This window comes from Talpa europaea (assembly GCF_964194135.1).
Source record: "Talpa europaea genome assembly, chromosome: 12".
Taxonomy (NCBI): domain Eukaryota; kingdom Metazoa; phylum Chordata; class Mammalia; order Eulipotyphla; family Talpidae; genus Talpa; species Talpa europaea.
Window position 1 is genome coordinate 23,978,963 of NC_140079.1, and position 19,644 is coordinate 23,998,606.

The 19,644-nt window shown below is 38.5% G+C and overlaps 2 protein-coding genes across 2 annotated transcripts; both read left to right on the plus strand.

Annotated features, from left to right (window-relative positions):
- Positions 1-1,823: 1,823 nt before the first annotated feature.
- On the plus strand, positions 1,824-2,756 carry LOC311182147 (olfactory receptor 8C8-like; the record flags this gene model as incomplete). Its single annotated transcript, XM_084250745.1, has 1 exon — positions 1,824-2,756. The coding sequence occupies one exon, from the start codon at positions 1,824-1,826 to the stop codon at positions 2,754-2,756; it is 933 nt and encodes a 310-aa protein (XP_084106871.1).
- A 9,548-nt stretch (positions 2,757-12,304) lies between these two features.
- Positions 12,305-13,237, plus strand: LOC311182141 (olfactory receptor 8C8-like; the record flags this gene model as incomplete). Its single annotated transcript, XM_084250740.1, has 1 exon — positions 12,305-13,237. The coding sequence occupies one exon, from the start codon at positions 12,305-12,307 to the stop codon at positions 13,235-13,237; it is 933 nt and encodes a 310-aa protein (XP_084106866.1).
- Between the last annotated feature and the right edge of the window lie 6,407 nt (positions 13,238-19,644).

Sequence of the window (19,644 nt, forward strand, 5' to 3'; positions counted from 1 at the left end):
GGAACTAAGGTGATGGTGCACGGATGAATTGATTTTGAGAATTATACAGGGACTACTCTTGAGGGGAGAAAGTAAATATTGTATAAATTGGACAATGATGTAAAATAAAAAAATAATAAAACATATAAACATGGATGCTCAGAGAATAATAGATAGTTTGACAAAGAAACCCAGATAACAATGTGTTTCCAGATCAGAAAACTAGGAAGAGGTTGCTGCCATTAATTTTAAAAAAAAAAATGACAAGAGACACACCATTTTGGGACCATGGGAGATGCTGAACACCATTTGAGGGAAATGTCTAGTAAGCAGCTGGATACCAAGCTGTGAACACAGGGAAACATACTTTCTGTAGACATAGACAAGGATAAAGAGGAAGGAAACCTGCTGCTTACTAAGCACTTACCATGTGCCCCACAGATCTCCATGGATACTAGAGGTTCTAAGTATTTAATCATCAGAGCACACTTTGGGAATAGGAGCTAATATTAAACACATAAATTTGATGAGGCAAAAAGGAACAGCAATTAAGAAACTTTATCAAGATACATACACAATTAGGTGGAGGAATTTGAACTCAAGTTCCCAATATGATTATTGAGTCTATTCTCAACATTTCCCTGTTCTATTTCTCTATAAATGCAGAAGACAACAAATGATGTATGGCCACTTGGACATATACTACATCACTCACATAAAATGTAAAAAGGTATTGGAAATGATAGTGACTCTGTCCTTGCTGATTGAGCATGAGCTCCAGAGGATAACTGGGAACACAGGAGGCTACTCCCTCCCTGCACAGAGGATTGGAAATTCTTATTGTGAACTAAACTTAGAAGATTAATTCCCAAAGGAACCAAGGCTAATTTATTGACAAAGAATGTAAACACAGACTCAATAATTTCTTCCATGGAACCCAATCAAACTTCATCTAAAGGAGCTTCATTTTTCAATCTTCAAACAAGTTGCTGAGATCCACAGAGAATAAGAAGAACTCACAATATTAGCCAGCTGAGCGTTTAGGACACACAGTTGATTCATTTGCCTGACCCTGAAGAAATACACATCCTAAAAAAGACACAATGAGTTGCCTCCGACTTGGCTCAAATTGTTGCCTCCTACAGAATAACAAAGGGAAAAGAACTCTCAAGGTTGGCAAGTGAGATCTCCAGGCTGAAGGAGTTTGGTGATTAAATCTTCTCTGTTCTGATGTTTTCATTTCACAGCTACAACAGTGGAGAGAGGTCGGGGGACCACCCACCATCCTAAGCAGTCCCCTGTGACTTTGAGGTAAGACTGAAGGAAGAACATGGTGTGCTTATGCCAATGATAGTGGACTCTCAGTGCTGTCATTAAACCAGGTGCTGGTGTCTGAAGGGTGGGTGGGAGAGAAAGGGCTGAGCACTGGACACAGCGGGGTCACAGTAGCTTCACTGTGTAAGAGCATCAGGAAATGAAATAGGAAATGGTCCAAACAACTCTTGCCTCCATGGCTTTCCTCTCTATCACCTCACAGCTGATTCATCTCTTCAAAATGCTGACTCCTTAACTGTCCCCTCTCTGTGGGACCTACTAATAGAAACTAAAGACTACAGGTTGGTTGTGTCAGATTGGGGAAGTGAGGAGACAAAGCTGAAATCTGAAAACATGAAAGGAAAGGACAGCTGAGAAGGTTAAAGACAGGGAACGCTTGCTCTGGCTCTTCTTCCAGAGTGCCGTCCCAACGCCTCGCCACTCAAACAAGTCCTCACTCTTAAAACAAAGGATCTGAGTTCTGCCCTAATTCTTCTTCCATCTCCTCACAGATCACACCACCACAGATGATGGCTGTGGAAAATGGCTCTTCAGTAACTGAGTTCATCCTGGTAGGAATTACAGACCAGCCTCAACTCCAACTGCCCTTCTTCCTCCTCTTCTTATTCAACTATATTGTCACCGTGCTAGGAAATTTTTGTCTAATTAATCTAATATGTCTCAACTCCCACCTTCACACACCCATGTACTTTTTCATCCTCAACCTGTCCTTCATAGACCTGTGCCATGCTTTCATCATTACCCCTAAAATGCTGATGAGCTTTGTGGTAGAGAAGAACATCATCTCCTTTGAAGAATGCATGACTCAGCTGTTCTTTTTCTGTTTCTTTGTCTACTCTGAGTGCTACGTGTTGACATCCATGGCCTATGACCGCTATGTGGCCATCTGCAAGCCCCTGATGTACACAGTCACCATGTCGCCTCAGGTCTGTGCTCTGCTGATATCTGGTTCATATGTGCTGGGATTTGTTAGCGCCATGGTCCACACAGGGAACATGGTCAGACTGACCTTTTGTGATGCCAACATCATCAACCATTACATGTGTGACATCTTCCCCCTCCAGCAGCTCTCCTGCAGCAGCACCTATGTCAACGAACTGGTGGATTCCATCATTGTAAGCACAGCGGCAATAGTATCCACTATCATTGTTTTCATGTCTTATGCTCTGATCCTCTCCAATATCCTCCACATGTCATCCTCTCAGGGCTGGTCCAAAGCCTTCAGCACCTGTGGCTCCCACATGATAACTATTGCCCTTTTCTATGGTGCTGGGATGTTTACACATCTCAAGACCTCCTCTGATGCTTCCTTGGGCCAGAGGAGGTTCTTCTCAGTAGTTTACACCAACATAGTGCCCATGTTGAACCCCTTCATCTATAGTCTAAGGAACAAGGATGTCAAACTTGCTCTAAAGAAAACTCTTAAGAGAATTGCAAATTAAACAAAATCACCACTGCTGGATGTTGAGGAGAGGAGTTGTGTGATTTTGTGTGTTAGTACTGTTTCCTAGTGTTTATCCTCAGAACAGTTATTTTCCTTTAAATGTTTTTTCTCTCTAACAAGTCATCGCAAAATACAATCACATTATTGAATCTTATGATGTTTACAGTCCCATGCTTTCTCATTGAGTTTACCTTTTTTTTCACATCATTCTCCAGAATCTCCCTTTTAGACTGAGTCCCACTTTGCTTCTTTCCAAGTACTTTCAAACATCATAAAACATTATAATGGGGCCTCCCGGGTGGCACAGCGGTTGAGCGCTGGGTTGCGAAGCTGCCTGCAGCCTCTGCAGCGCTGGTTTGATACCCGGTGGCCAGGTGAGAGTCCCACATGGTGTGCAGACCTCTCCTGCTGCCCGCTGCTCCCCTCAGCCATGTACTCCGTCAGTCTGCCTGCTCTGCTCTCCCTCTGGCTCTGGTGAATTCTCTCACCCTCCCAACTTCTGACTGTACCCAGTGCTTGTATAAATAAATAAATAAATCTTTAAAAAAAAAATCAAACATTATAATAATGGAAATCTCTCATACTATTACCTTTCCTGTTTTCCCTAAAAATAATTAAATTATGCTCCGTTATGTTTTTAAACCTTTTAGGATTTTCTATTGGATTACAATAAGAGTTAAACAATCAAGTTCAATTTTCTCCAGAATTCAGAGACTATGTTTTCTATATTGGATTCCGTATCTCAGGAATGATTTTTTTTTCCAATTTGCTATAGCTGAGTGAAGTTTTCCTACATATCCACATTCTCCATATTCATCCATATCCGGATGAAAATTACATTTATTGTGAAAGATGGCTAGGTTTTACAGCTTTAGTCAAGTGGCCTGATATAATAGAAGATTGCTATTATCCTGACTGCTAATCAGCATTTTTTTCCTAATATTTTAAAAATGCGTAAGAGTACTCCATAAGTGAGTGAGATAAAATTCACACCTTGTTTTCAAAGAAAGTCATGTTCCACCTTAGACTTCTCTTACCACATGAACAAAAACATCTTCCCATTGCATGGGTGAAAGCCTTTCTTCTGTTCAAGAAATAAAATTAGAAAGCGTAGAACCTGATGAAAGCTTATGATTTGAATTTCTACTTTCACTTTGGTGAAGACACATTGAAATGTGCTGCATTCCTAACCTGAAATGTCACTTTTTAAATGTTGTCATACAAACATTAACAGTCCTGTTTTAAGGATGGAACAAATTCAAGATTTGGAGTAAGGTCACTCAGTTAAGCCAGAACCTAGCCCAGGTTTGTACCCAACTGATTTAATTCCAGCATTGTGTCTTCCCAGTTTATCACTGTTTCTTGGGAGTAATGTGGAGAGAAACAATAGGAAATATGAGGAAGATGAAAACATGGAGGATTATTTTAAATACAGCCTGAAACAAAGGGTAGGAATGACACCCTTGCCTATGTATATCTGCAGAAGAGAGATGGGCCATAAAACCTTTAACTCCAATCTGGATAATGCTTAGGTTTTCACAAACATTTCATCAAAGATATTTACACATCACACATATCACAAGGGACTAATTTCCAATTATATAAAGCAATTATTCAATTCAACAGTAAAAAAAAATATCCAAAAGAATGACAAATTCACACTTCTCCGAAGATGGTTAAAGCATCATCAGCATCACTTGTAAGAGAAATGCAAATCAAAACCACAATTCGATAGCTCCTCATCCCTGTGACAATGTCCTACATCACAAAGACAAAAAATAAAATTCTGGGGAGCATGTGGAGAAAAGGGATAAAGGAAAAAGAAAAGAGAACACTCACCCACTGAGTGTTCCTGTCTCTGAGATAGAAAATCCAGTATTAGAGAATTTTATTCAGGAACCAAGATCTCACTGTGTTTGTGTGAATACCTTTACTGCCACTAAGGGTATCATGATTTTTACACCATAAAATACAAATTTTATTTGCATGGACATAGAATCATGTATGTGTATTCAACCCTAAATACCTCCCTGACAACCCTATTTTATGACCACTTACATGCCTCAAGTGTGTCCCAAACCGCATTCAACATTGTATGATGATCCCCAGCACTGTTCTGCGATCAGGTTTCTGTGTATTTGCACCACCGGCCAGCCAACACAATCACAACTAAATATAAGCAACTTCTTCTCCCTCCACTTCTTCTCCTAGTCTGCAAATCCCACAAAACCTGTATCTTAGAAAGTCTGGGTCTGACCTTCCTCTCAATTTTGCTGATTTGGTAAGATTCTCTTGATTTCATGTTTAGATGTCTTCGATGGTTTCTCAATGTGAGTTCTCTTGGAATATATGATTTTTATCTTTTCACCACCACCCCCTCACTGTACACATACACATCTTCTCTTCTCTTCCATAATATGGTTATAATTATGAATTTAGATAACTGGGTTTTTTTATTTAAATAAGTTAAAACACTCTATAGTATCTGAGAATATATACTATAAATGCATTCTTTCTTTTCTAAGTGAAGAAATTTCTCTTCATCCCTTTTCTACTGATATATTTGTGATAAGTAGATTTTAATTTGATGAAGTGCTTTTTTAGCAACTACTTAGCCAATACTATTACTGCCTCCTTTATTCTGTTAACATAAATTCTATAGAATAATTTTCAGATGTGAAATCAACTTTACTTCCCTGTGGAATCATAAAGCATTATCCTTTTCCTAGGACACTATACAAGACTAGTTAATATTTTGGAAGAAATTTTTGCACTTATGTTTATGAGGAAAATTGATTTTTATTATAATTTTTTGCCTCATTTGAAGATGTGCATTATGATAGCCTCATAAAAAATGTTATCTCTTCATCTAGCTTCTGAAAGGATTTGCATAATTTAATATTGTTTCCTCATTAGGTGTTTTATAGAATTAAGCAGTCAATTCACTGGAGACTGCAAGTGTAAGTGTGTATGTGTGTCTGAAGACTTATTCAATTTGTGACACTTCATGTAATCTATTTAGATCTATATGTGACACTTCATGTAATCTATTTAGATCTAGCAACTCTTTACACTTTCAGCTCCTCAGTTAACATAAAGATCTTTATTTATGACATTATTTCCAAAGTAATTGGCTTGAGTAATGAGCATAGCGTATCACAATAATCTTTTGGATATTAACTTTTTCTGAAATGGCATAAATTTATTTTTTGTAATATATTTATTTACACCATTTTTCATTTTTGCACATTTGATTTCTCTCCTAGGCTATAATCCCCATAAAGTTCCACCACATACCTGTAAACCACCATACTCTTCGTGTTCTTTCCTCCCCTGTTTTAACCCTTCTATTTTCCCCTCCCCTCCTTTATTTCTCATATTTATGGTTTGCTGGCTAGCATTTTTTTTCCTGATCCCTTGTTCATTTTCTCTATATTGCTCCTATATATGAAACTATCTGTTATTTTTCTATTTCCTTAATCTTATTTCACTGAACATAAACCTTTCCAGCTCCATCATGTACCTGCAAATGGCATGAGTTTATCTTCTTGGTTGCTGAGTAGTATTCCATTGTGTATATATACTACATCTTCTTGACCCAGTCATCTGTTTTGGGGCATTTAGATTGTTTCCATATCTTAGCTGTTGTAAATAGTACTGTAATAAACATAGGAGAGCAGGTTTCCTTTCAAATTTTTGGTTTTTTGTATCCTTTGGGTAGAGTCCTAGAAATGGAATTACTGGGTCTTATGTTAGCTCCATTTTTAGTAATTTGAGCGTCCTCCACACAGCTCTCCACAGTGGTTGGAACAGTTTGCATCCCCACCAGCAAGACAACATGGTTCCTTTTTCTCCACATCTTCACCAGCATTTGTTGTTGCAAGTTGTTTTGTTGTTTTCCAAATGGACTATTCTCATTGGTGTGAGATGGTATCTCATCGTGGTTTTGATTTTCATTTCCCTGATAAGTGATGTTGAACACTTTCCATATATCTATTGGCCATTTATAATGAAAGTTTAACAATTGGAAGTGGCTATAGTTGGTAGCTCAAGAGAATATAAATTTTTAAAATACTGTGCATGGAGTAAAGAAAAAATAGACACTGTCAATCAGAGAGGTCAAAAATAAAATTTGTATTTTATGGTGTAAAAATCAAAGCCTTAAATATTAAAAGTGAAAGTAAAAAGAAATAGGCCAAAACAAGCAAAGAGTGAGGTTGTTCCCCAGATTTGGCTCTCTCCAATACCACTAAGAACTATAATCTGGTGAAATCTCACCCAGAGTTATGTAGTCTAGTGTGAGTTCATTTTCTTGGTGTCAATTACATTTTTAAACATGCATCTCTCTTTCAACAAAAAGCTAAAATTAAAATATTTGGCACTGAACAGCAGACACTGAGTCTTTTCTTTTCTCACTTCTCATTTTCCCTACTTTTTTAGACTTCCAAAGCCCAAAATACCTCTGGGGTGCTCTAATGTGAAGGGTGATAAAGTTGGTGCCTTATATTCATTGTCTACTCATGTTGCAAAATAGGCACCCAAGGATGAAAGCCATTCGTTTATATTCTGTCTCTCTCTTGTCTGTCTCTGTCTATCTGTCTCTCTCTCTCTGTTTCTATCATGGAATTAACATATATGAGAAGGGCCATAGAATCCCTCTTCAAGTGAACTCATGGTAACACATTTTCCCCATGAGGTAAAACCCATCTCTTGGGGCCTCCCTGGTGGCGCAGGGGGTTAAGCACCGCACCACAAAGCAATTTGCAGCCTCTGCAGCACAAGTTCGATCCCCGGCCGGGCCGGCCAGGGAGCAACCCACATGGCACAGCAGACCTCTCCTGACTCGCCTGCTGCTCCCCTCAGCGGTGTATTTCAGTCAATCTGCCTGCTCTGCTCCCCACTCTGTCTCTGGTGAATCCTCTCACCCCGGTCACCTCTGGCCTGTACCCCAGCTCTTGTGTGCATAAACAAATAAATCTTTAGAAAAAATTTAAAAAAAATCTCTTAAAGAACATTTTGAAATATCAAATAAAAAGATCAAGCAGAAGACTGACCTTTTCATTGCTAGTCCTATTAATAAAGGTAAAACAAATACTTGTGAGAAGAACAGAGTCTCCTTGTCTACACAGGAAATAATCTAAGAAAACCATGTATTATAGAAATAAGAGCACACAGAAGTCAAGAGAGACAATCTCTACGATCCTTGAATCCAAACAATTCTGAAGCAAAATGCATGCCTGTACTTTCCAGGGAAATGAACATTTTTTAGTGAAGATGGTTTCACTTATAGTGAAAAGTTGCTTTAATGAACATGTAGTTTATGAATATATATCATTTTATAGCTTATACAGCAGTCACTCTTTGTCCTGCATGGAAATGTATGAGGAACTCATTTATAGCCATAAATATTGGTGTTTGAATCTGACATTGACTTTAGAAAATTTATTTGACTTCAGCTTGGTTTCTTCATATTTAAAACAGATCTATTGCCTCAGATAGTTGTGATTGTTTAAAAGAACTTAGTATTGTCACTACTACTAAATTATCTTTTGTCCAACTTGATACAAAAGTGCAACAGTTGAAATGGCAGAGCTACAACAGGGAATGGTCTTGAAACAAGCACATTATTTTTAGGATGCATCTTACTATTTCAAAAAATATATTTTGAATTTTCCATGAATGGTATGAACACTTTCATTACATTTTGATTCTGTATATTTTTGAGGCATAATATTTTATAAGTATTAAAAGTTGATTTAAATAACTGGTGCAGGAAAGAATGACAATTAAAATAATTGGAAAGGAAATGTAATCAAAAAAATGAAAACCACTTAGTTAACAGCTAGAACAAAACTTCTAAAGGAAAAGTAATTCATAGAGTTTACAACTTAAATGGGCAAAACATTTCTATCCTCATAATCATGTCAGCACTGAATACTAATGCAACAAAAACTAAGCTATATTGAGAGGATGAAGAGATAAGGAAGTATATTTATGATAGAGGAAGGTAAATTGTCCAAATTCTCAATTCCCAAACCTAAAGTCAACTGATGAAGGCTGATCCTGAAATATTAGGATGTAACTGTACAATATGAAGTTAAAGACAAAATAAAAAGGAAAAGTGCATTAAGATAACAATTAAAGGGGCCTCCCTAGTGGTGCAGGCTGTTGAGCACTGCACTGTGAAACTGTCCGCAGCAGCCTCTGCAGCGCGGGTTTGATCCAGCCGGTGAGAATCCCACATGGCAAGCAGACCTCTCCTGTCTCGCCTGCTGCTCCCCTTAGCAGTGTATTTCATCAGTCTACCTGTCCTGTTCCCCATTCTGTCTCTGGTGAATCCTCTAGCCCTCCTGCACATCTGGCCTGTACCCCGGTTCTTGTATAAATAAATCTTAAAAAAAAAAGATAACAATTAAAAAAAAACAACACTGAATCCTTGCCCCTTAGAGTGTACAGTGTAAGGGAATGAAGTCCTCTGCCAATGGAATACACACCAGACTGTTCTGCAGCAGATGGAGAAAGCTGCAGGGTATGGGTGCAGGCACTGGGGCAGGGAGGAGGTCAGAAGCAGGGCCTATCACAAATGATGACATACTGAATCTTGGAGAATGAGTTGGTGGTATCCAAGTAAAGAATTAGAGAGCAGGCAATTCAGGAAGATAAAACTCAGGCAACTATGATCATAGAATGTGTGAGTAGAACTTCACACTCTTCATATCACTAGAGTGAAATTCAGAGTGGAGACATGAGGTAAGGCCGAGGACACAGAGTCAGTACTAGTGACAGGGTGAGGAATTTGTGGTGAGAGAAATTGAGGGGTTTTAGACAAAGGAATACTGCATTTTTTGAGATGATTCTACATCAAAATGTGTTAAGAATAAATTTCCAGAAATAGATAAGAATTCTAAAAATTCAGACTCCTCAATGACTTTTTCTCGTGCATAACTGTTAGTGCAATTAGTAAATATAATGAGATATCACTATAGTGCTTTTGTTATATTATTGGTGCAGTGGATCTTAAATTAGGAAGATTATGATGGCAGGCCTAATCAATCACATGCACATTTTAAAATAGAGTTTCCTTTTCTCTCAAGATAGTGGGAAAAGGAAAATTTCAAAGCCTCCAAAAAATATTGAATATGCTATTTATTGGTGGACTGAAGACAGGACACATGAGAAGTACGGCCTCCTCTACAACATGACAGTGACCTGCAGCTGACAGCAAGCATATCTCAGAGCTGCAACTGCAAGGCACAGAATTCATATTCAACAACATGACAGAGCTTGCAGACAGATTCCCCAGAACTCCAGAAGGAAAGAGTCCTGCCCACCCTGACTTCAGCCTGGTCAACGAATCCAGCCATACTTTCTACACCAAGCTTCTGAGTCACAGAACAAAGATTAATAAATGGTGTCTTTTAAGCCTTTAAATTTATGATATTTTGTTACACATCAATAAAAAAAACTAACATAATGGGTGATAGCAGACAAGTTAGGAAACCATGACAGTATTATATATCTCATGTCAAATAGCTTTATACAAGGCAGTATAATGACAAGGAAGGGTCCGAGAGCAGGCATTTTAACGAGCTAAAAACATACAAAATTGGATGATCAGATGCTTATAGATAGCATGAACAAAGGAACCCAGGACAATGTGTTTATATCAGAAAACTAGGAAGAAGATGGTGCCTTTACTTTAAAAATGATGACGAGACAAACAGTTTTGGGACCACAGAGGATGCTTAATTCCATTTGGGGGAAATTTCTAGTAAATGGTGGGGCACAGAGCTGTGACCATATGGAAAGTTCCCTGCTATAGACAAAGATAAGGATAAAGAGGAAGGAAACCTGCTACTTACTAAGCACTTACCATGTGCCCAACAGATCTCCATGGATACTAGAGGTTCTAAGTATTTAATAGACAGAGCAATCTTTGAGATTAGGGGCTATTAGTAAACACTAAATTAGATGAAGCAAAAAGGAACAGGAGGGCTTCCCCTGTTGGCACAGTGGTTGAACATTGGGCTGCGAAGCTGCCTGCAGCCTTTGCAGCGCCAGTTCGATCCCCGGCTGCCGGTGAGGGTCCCACATGGCGCAACAGACCTCTCCTGCCGCGCCCGCTGCTCCCCTCAGCAGTGTGTTTCGTCAGTCTGCCTGTTCTGTTCCCTGCTCTGGTGAATTTTCTCACCCTCCTGCGCTTCTGACTGTACCCAGTGTTTGTATAAATAAATAAATCTTAAAAAAAAAAAGAACAGCAATTAAGAAACTTTATCAAGATATACATAGTAAGTGCAGGAATTTGAATTCAAATTCCCTCAATCTGATTAATCTATTCTCAACATTTCCCTGTTCTGCTTCTTTATAAATGCAGAAAACATCACAGATGTATGAATGCTAGGACATACATCACTCATGCAAAAATGTGAAAAATATTGGAAATGATAACTGTCTTTGCAGATTGAACATGAGCTTCAGAGGCAACTAGAAACACAGGAGGCTACTCCCTCCCTGCACAGAGGATTGGAAATTCTTAGTGTGCACTAAACTTGAAGAAGGACAACAAATCCCAAAGGAACCAAAGCTAATTCATTGACACAGACTGTAAGCACAGACCCAATAATTTCTTCCTTTTGGAACCTGATCAAGCTTCATCCTAAAGGAGCTTCATTTTCAATCTTCAAACAAGTGGCTGAGATCCACAGAGAATAGAAAAACTCACAATATTAGCCAGCTGAGAGTTTAGGACACAGAGTTGATTCATTTGCTTGACCCAGAAGACATACGCATCCTTAAAGAGAAAATGAGTTGCCTCTGACTTGGCTCAAATTGTTGCCTCCTACAGAAAAACAAAGGGAAAGAACTCTCAAGGTTGGCAAGTGAGGTCTCCAGGCAGAAGGAATTGGGTGATTGAATCTTCTCTGTTCTGATGTTTTCATTTCACAGCTACAACAGTGGAGAGAGGTCAGGGACCACCCACCATCCTCAACAGTCCACTCTGACTTTGAGGTAAGACTGAAGGAATAGCATGGTGTGTTATGTGAAAGCTAGTGGACACTCAGTGCTTTCATTAAACCAGGTGCTAGTATATGAAGGGTGGGTGTGAGAGAAAGGGCCGAGCACTGGACACAGCGGGGTCACAGTAGCTTCACTGTGTCAAGCATCAGGAAATGACATAGGAAATAGTCCAAACAACTCTTGGTTCCTTTGCTCTCCTGCTCTAGCACCTTGGCATCTGATTCATTCCTTCAAGATGCTGTCTCCTTAGATATGACATGCAGACATCAATATTAGGGGTCACCTACTAATAGATACTAAACACTACAGGCTCTGGGAGATGAGATGATACATCTTGGATTTGAAAATGTGGAAGGTACAGACAGATGAGAAAAGAAGGTTAAAGACATGAATTCCTTGGTCTGGCTCTTCTTCCAGAGTGCCGCCCCAGTGCAGCGCCACTCAAACAAGTCCTCACTCTTAAAACAAAGATCTGAGTCCTGTCCTAATTCTTCTCCCATCTCCTCACAGATCACACCACCACAGATGATGGCTGTGGAAAATGGCTCTTCAGTAACTGAGTTCATCCTGGTAGGAATTACAGACCAGCCTCAACTCCAACTGCCCTTCTTCCTCCTCTTCTTATTCAACTATATTGTCACCGTGCTAGGAAATTTTTGTTTAATTAATCTAATATGTCTCAACTCCCACCTTCACACACCCATGTACTTTTTCATCCTCAACCTGTCCTTCATAGACCTGTGCCATGCTTTCATCATTACCCCTAAAATACTGATGAGCTTTGTGGTAGAGAAGAACATCATCTCCTTTGAAGAATGCATGACTCAGCTGTTCTTTTTCTGTTTCTTTGTCTACTCTGAGTGCTACGTGTTGACATCCATGGCCTATGACCGCTATGTGGCCATCTGCAAGCCCCTGATGTACACAGTCACCATGTCCCCTCAGGTCTGTGCTCTGCTGATATCTGGTTCATATGTGCTGGGATTTGTTAGCGCCATGGTCCACACAGGGGACATGGTCAGACTGACCTTTTGTGATGCCAACATCATCAACCATTACATGTGTGACATCTTCCCCCTCCTCCAGCTCTCCTGCAGCAGCACCTATGTTAATGAGCTGGTGGATTCCATTCTTGTGAGTACAACGGCAGTGATGTCCACCCTCATTATTTTCATATCTTATGTTCTGATCCTCTCTAGTATCATCCACATGTCATCCTCTCAGGGCTGGTCCAAAGCCTTCAGCACCTGTGGCTCCCACATGATAACCGTTGCTCTTTTCTATGGTTCTGGGATATGCACGCATCTCAAGACCTCTTCTGATGATACTATGGGTCAAAGGAGGTTTTTCTCTGTAGTTTATACCAACATACTACCCATGTTAAACCCCTTCATCTATAGTCTAAGGAACAAGGATGTCATATTTGCTCTGAAGAAAACCATGAAGAGAATTGCAAACTAAGAAGGTCCACTCTTTGTAGTTTTTTGGGTGTGTGTTGTGTGTTTGTATATGTGTGTGTGTGTGTCTCCAAACATTTTCTTCAGAGCAAGGCTTTTGCTTTAAATACTTTTGCCTCTGAGCATGTCACTTAAACATGCAAACACATTACTGAATTTGATGTGCTTACTCCTCGATCTAAAATGTATTCTTAACATGCTCCAGAGATTCAGTCTGACTCATATTCCTTTTTAGGCCAACCCTCACTTTTCTTCTTTCCATGTGCTTTTCATATGTCAGCAAAATTATTCCTCATCACAGTCTGAGGTCACCCTTCTTTATTGTCTCTAATAAAAATATGTGGTCCTTTATGGTTTAAAACATTTTAGGACTTTCTGTTCTATTTATTCAAGAGACAGAATTTCAACTTCTTTTTTGTCATGCTATTTATACTAGGTTTTTTAATTCACAAATCAGATAGAGAAAGATATCTTGTCAACCCTTTGCTCATTTAGTTTGTTATTTTATTCCTGAGTATGGGGTACAATGAGTGTGACTTTCCTACTTTATTCAAACGCATCAATGATGAAAATTACAAACATTACTTGAGAAACTTATGTTTCTTAGTGTTTTCTTAATTATAAAAAATATTTTGAGAACCTAAAGTGCATCAAATAAAATTCATGACTTAGGGAATCACCTTGGTTTCAAAATAATGTTTCAGTTTCACCCGAGTATTCTCTGCTTAGATATACAAGAAGACTCTACCTTTGTAAAAGCTGGAAACCTTTCCATTTGATCAAAACATAAAAACAAGAATGGGTGGAACCTTGTCATGAGGATCTAACGATATCAATTTCTAATTTTACTTTGGTGAAGGCAGAATTAACATTTGCTGAATTATTACCTAGAAGTTTTTCAAATGTTATAATGTCATCTTAATGTACCATTTTATAGGTGGAGAAACAGATTCAGAGATTTGGCTGAAGGTTACTCAATTAATTCAGAGCTCAACCTAGCTTATAACCAATTCATCTAACTCCAAATCCTGTATGTTTCCATATTATCATTTTGCTTCTCAGAAGGAAAGCAGATGGAAAAAATAGGGAGTATAAGAGAAGGAAGATGAAAATCTGGAGGACTGTTTTAGTATCAGGCTGAAACAAGGGCAGAAATAACACCCTTAGCTACAAATCCCTGTAATTAGAGATGGGCCATAAAGCCTTTAATTCCAAGCTAGGCAAGTGCTTTTGTTCTAGAAATATTTAATTAAGCATTTCATAATAACATAATACAGTGTAATATTTATGAGGCTGACCAAACTTCAGTGAATATTTTTTAAAGAGACATCTAATAATTATCCTTTATACTTAGAAAAAGAAAAAAGCACCTGGTGTTTCACATGCAAAATGTCAAAAATAAAGTTCTCCCATATTTCTAGTTCTATAGGTACACAGAGATTTATTAATATGTTAATGCCTTCCTTTATTTATTCTCATTGGGGTTAAAGGAAGACAGGCTGGATCAGAAACTGTGGAGGATACAGTCTAAAGAGTATCTGTGAAATTACTATGCTTACTCAAAAGGGATCACAAGTATCAGCTTACAAGAGTAAGTTCAAATATGGTAATATCACTTAGGAACTGAGATAAATAAACATAAATAATTTGAATTAATTTAACCTGACTTTAGTTATAATAGCATCAGAGATATGATATATAATGTATAGATCAGACTATACTAATTATGCTTACATCTTTGTATTCAGTAGAATTTGACCAAGTACTTCTTCCTTCTTTGTCCTACACATGGTTGGACTACAACTTGGCAAAATAAATATTCAGGGCCTCCCTGGTCGCCGAGGGGTTAAGTCTCAGAGCTATCACCACTATGGCCCACTGCAGTGGCCTAAGTTCAATAACCATCCAGGGAGCTGACCCACATATGGCACAGCAGACCTCTGTCTCACCCACTCCTCCCCTTTTATCAGTGTATTTCAGTAGATCCACCTGTTCTGCTCCCCACTCTGTCTCTGGTGAATTCTCTCACACACATACTCCTACATCTCTGGACTACATGCCAGTTCTTCTATGCATAAATAAATAAATCTTTTTTTTAAAAATTCATGAAATTTATAGCTTGAATTTCTTTCACATGAATTTTTCTCTTAAGCAAATTAGAAGTTTAATAATTTTCTCCAGAAAAGGATTTATCAATTCATTAATTTTGAGTCTGAAAAAAAGTCTAATTTTGATAAAATTTTAAAAATGTCATTCCTTCTATTATAACACATGTGTCTCTCAAAGTGACTAATGTTTCTGAGTAATCGGTACTCCCATTTGCAAAATAACTTGCTCCTCCTAAGACCTTGGATATCCTTTGAAACAAACATAAAAGGGGTACTGTTTGGTTTGCTTACGACATAAATCAGGAAAAACTTGCAATTTTATCTACAGAAATTAAAATAAAATCAAGATGTGTTGTGATATATAAAAATATATGTGTGTGTATATATATTCCATATATATATATGGAATTCCATATATATATATATATATATATATGGAATTAAGAACCTATCTCCAGATAAACACATGCAGTTTGCAGCAACATGGATGGAGCTAGAAGGGATCATGCTCAGAGAAATAAGTCAGAAAGAAAAAGAAAAATACCAGATGGTCTCACTCATAGCAGGAATTTAGAAAACCTAAATAAGAGACCAGGAAAAAGACTAATCAAATACAAAGTAATAATCAAAATCAACAAGCAACTATAAACCAGAGACACACTACGGCGGTGGGGGGAGGGAGGTAGGGTGAGGGGTAGGAGGGAGGGTGAGGAGAGGAAGAACTAGAGTCAAAATAAGGGGGGGGGTGCAACTGTATGGGGAATATAACCAAAATGAAAATGCATACATTGTGCAAAGATGAAAAATGATGTAAGAATTATATAAAATAGGGCCTCCCCAGTGGCGCGGCGGTTGAGCGCTGGGTTGCGAAGCTGCCCGCAGCCTCTGCAGCGCTGGTTCCATCCCCGGCTGCTCGCCGGCCACCGGCCACCGGAGGAGGGTCCCACATGGCGCTCAGACCTCTCCTGCCGCCCGCTGCTCCCCTCAGCAGTGTACTTCGGTCCTTCTGCCTGCTCTGCTCCCCGCTCTGGCTCTGATGAATTCTCTCACCCTCCCGCACTTCTGACTGTACCCAGCGCTTGTATAAATAAAAATAAATCTTTAAAAAAAAAAAGAATTATATAAAATAAAACATTGAAAAATAAATTCCATATAAGTGAAAAAAAAAAACCTATCTCCAGTCAGTAGATAGTCTACTGACTATCTCTAGTCAGTAGAAAATAATAAAATTGAAGAAATAAATTGCAAGTGTGTGAAAAGTGACTGTGACATCCTTAGAACACAAAAATTCCTCATGGTAGGTGAATTTTTATCATCTTAGGTGACAGCAGAAACAAAATACAGCCATTCCCGCTATTTTGTGATATTCTGGAGCTTGGCTTAAACATTATTAAAATCTGGCTGCAATTCAGTTTCCTCACTAGGACAGTCAGTTGCCTGGCCCTAAGTCTTAGAATACCAGACTGCTTGGTATCAGACCCCACGCTGGGAAAACCACTACTCAATTTGCTACCTTCAAAATTTTTCTCCTTGCATCTCAAAACTATTTGGAAAAAAAAAATGTATCATGTTACACATAAAGGTATGCACTCTTTTCCCAGCTTTGTTGAGAAAATTGACAATAAAAATTGTATGTATTTAAGTTGTAAAACATGATTTGATATACACTGTGAGATGATTACCATGACTATCTTAATATTTCAATGAACACTGGAGAGCAGATATTTCTTCAAAATACTGATTTTAATTCCTATGGATGTATACCCAGGGTAGGGTTACTAAATCATATGGAAGTTCTCTTTTTAGAACTGATACTTGCCATAACGGCTGTATCATTTTACACTCACTTCAACAGTGTAGAAGGATTTCTTTAGTCCAAGCCTTGTTAACTATTGCTATTTCTTGTCTCTTTGTTATCAGTCATTCTAACAGTTATGAGTTAATAATATCTCATGGGTTTTTATACGCATTGCCCTGCTGATTTGTGATGCTGAGGTCCTTTGCACATACCCGTTAGCCACTTGGATGTCTTCTTTGGATAAATATCTATTCACATTCTTTGCCCATTTTTAATCAGGTTATTACTATTATTATTTTGCTTGAATATATTTTCTCCCATTCCATAGACTCCTTCTTCATTATATTGAGTGTTTTCCTTGCTTGTGCATTTTTTATTGAGTCTTTGCTCTCATAAGCCTTTTACCATGTTAATCAATGTTCCGTTCAATGAAAAGACTGTTCCTGATCCAGTCTCTTGCCTCTTAGGCTTTTATTTACTTTTTTATTCTTCTTAGGAAATTTTTCCTCTGGATAATGTTCCTTCACCATCTTCTCTTGGGACCACCATGATTTTCCCCTCTCTTTCTCCTTTCTTTTATGTGTGTATAGAATTAATAGCTCATTATATGAGGGCAAAAATTTTTCTTAGTGCTATAGTTCTTTTAATTACTTAGTTTTTGAGTTCATAATGCACTCACATAATCTAAAATGTTTACATTTCAAAGAAGAATACAGTGAAAGTCTCCCCACCCCTGTACCCTAGCCAGTTATTTACCATGAGGCAACCATTAACATTTACTATCAGTGCTATTAATTATATTTTAAACATAAAATTCTTATCTATCATCCCACTAATTTTACAAAAATGGTAGCATACTACATGCTGCACTGACTTTTAATTTTTTTAATCTCATATATACCATTCATTAATAAGGAACAACTAGAGAATAAATAAGATTTAAGATCCAATAGACTGAATTCGAGGATCAATGAAGAAAAGTCCCAGGGTAGCACCAGTGTAGGGAGCTAGGAAAGCAAGTAGTTGAGACTGGAACAGTTGTATTGTAACAGGGTGGTCCCCAGGAAAGGGGGAGGTTCCAGGTTTCCTGCCCCAACCAAAAGGAGGGTAGAACTGAGCAGGGAGAGAAGAAGCTGCAGAGGAGACTGAGGAAAGAAGGAAGCAGGATGGAGAGCCAGAAGGAGACCTGGAGGAGGCACATGGAGCCGAGAGACAAATAAAGAAACTACACTTGCCTTTTGGTCGTGGACTGGGTGACACAGATGTGGGTGGAAGACCCGTAGGGAGGTGACAATGGCGTTTTTTGTCTTGATTTTGATTTTTCCTCTTTTCATTCCAGACTTATCTGGTTGTTTATGATCCTTTTTTGTGGGTCCCCACTTGAAGATGCTTTAGACTTGTGGCAGGCTTTGGGGCCTTGCGCTGGGCCAATGCCATTTGGATGGACTTTTACCCACGAGGGGACGGGTAACTTTGGGTGCTTGATTTAGAAACTAGATTCTTTGCCTTTCCTGTATTGTTTCTTAATTGTATTAAAGTTCCTTCCCATTAAAGTCTCATATGTTTTATGTTGATGAGGCAGATGCCAGAACCCATTTAGAGCAGGCAGGTTTGTGGGGATTGGGGTGACCCTCTCCCTGCCCTGTAACAGATTATTTGAGTTTTTTCCACTTAGTAATACAGTTGAAGATCATCTCATATTCACATATAAAGACAGTCTTTTTTTTGTATACCTACGTGACTTTTTTTACTAATGTCCAAAAATTTACTTGATCAGTACCTTTTTCATGTATAACCTATTAATTAACCTGTAACAACTAGGTTAATTCCTGTTTTTTGTTTCCCAATTATTTATTATAATAAGAAACTCAGCACATAAATCTTTCAGCATGTGTACAAGTTCTTATAGAGCAATTGTTACATTTAGGGATATGTGTATGTGCCTATATATTTAAATTTTTAAAGATTTATTTATGCATACAAGAGCTGGGGCACAGGCCAGAGATGTGGGGGGTGAGAGGATTCACCAGAGACAGAGTGGGGAACAGAACAGGCAAACTGACTGAAACACACCGCTGAGGGGATCAGCGAGCGAGACAGGAGAGGTCTGCTGCGCCAGGTGGGTAGCTCCCTGGCTGGCTGGGGATTGAACTCATGCCGCAGAGGCTGTGGATAGCTTCACAGGTTGCATCTTAACCCCCTGCACCACCAGGGAGGCCCATATATATGTAAATTTGATAAGTTGTCAAATTGCTCTTATTTAACCTATTTGAGTCACGTGAATTTATATTCCCTTGCAGTCCAAATCCGTCCTTCCATTGTTTTCTCCTGATACTGTGACTAAGCCTCCAAACATTACATTTCTACATTTCTAATAGCTATCTTTTCACTTCCACCAATATTCAATGATGCTGGCAGAAATAAGACAATTAAGATTATAAAAACAAAGTGAAATAAGTTAGAGGAAAATGACCTGAATTCTTTTGCCATCAATTTAATCAACAA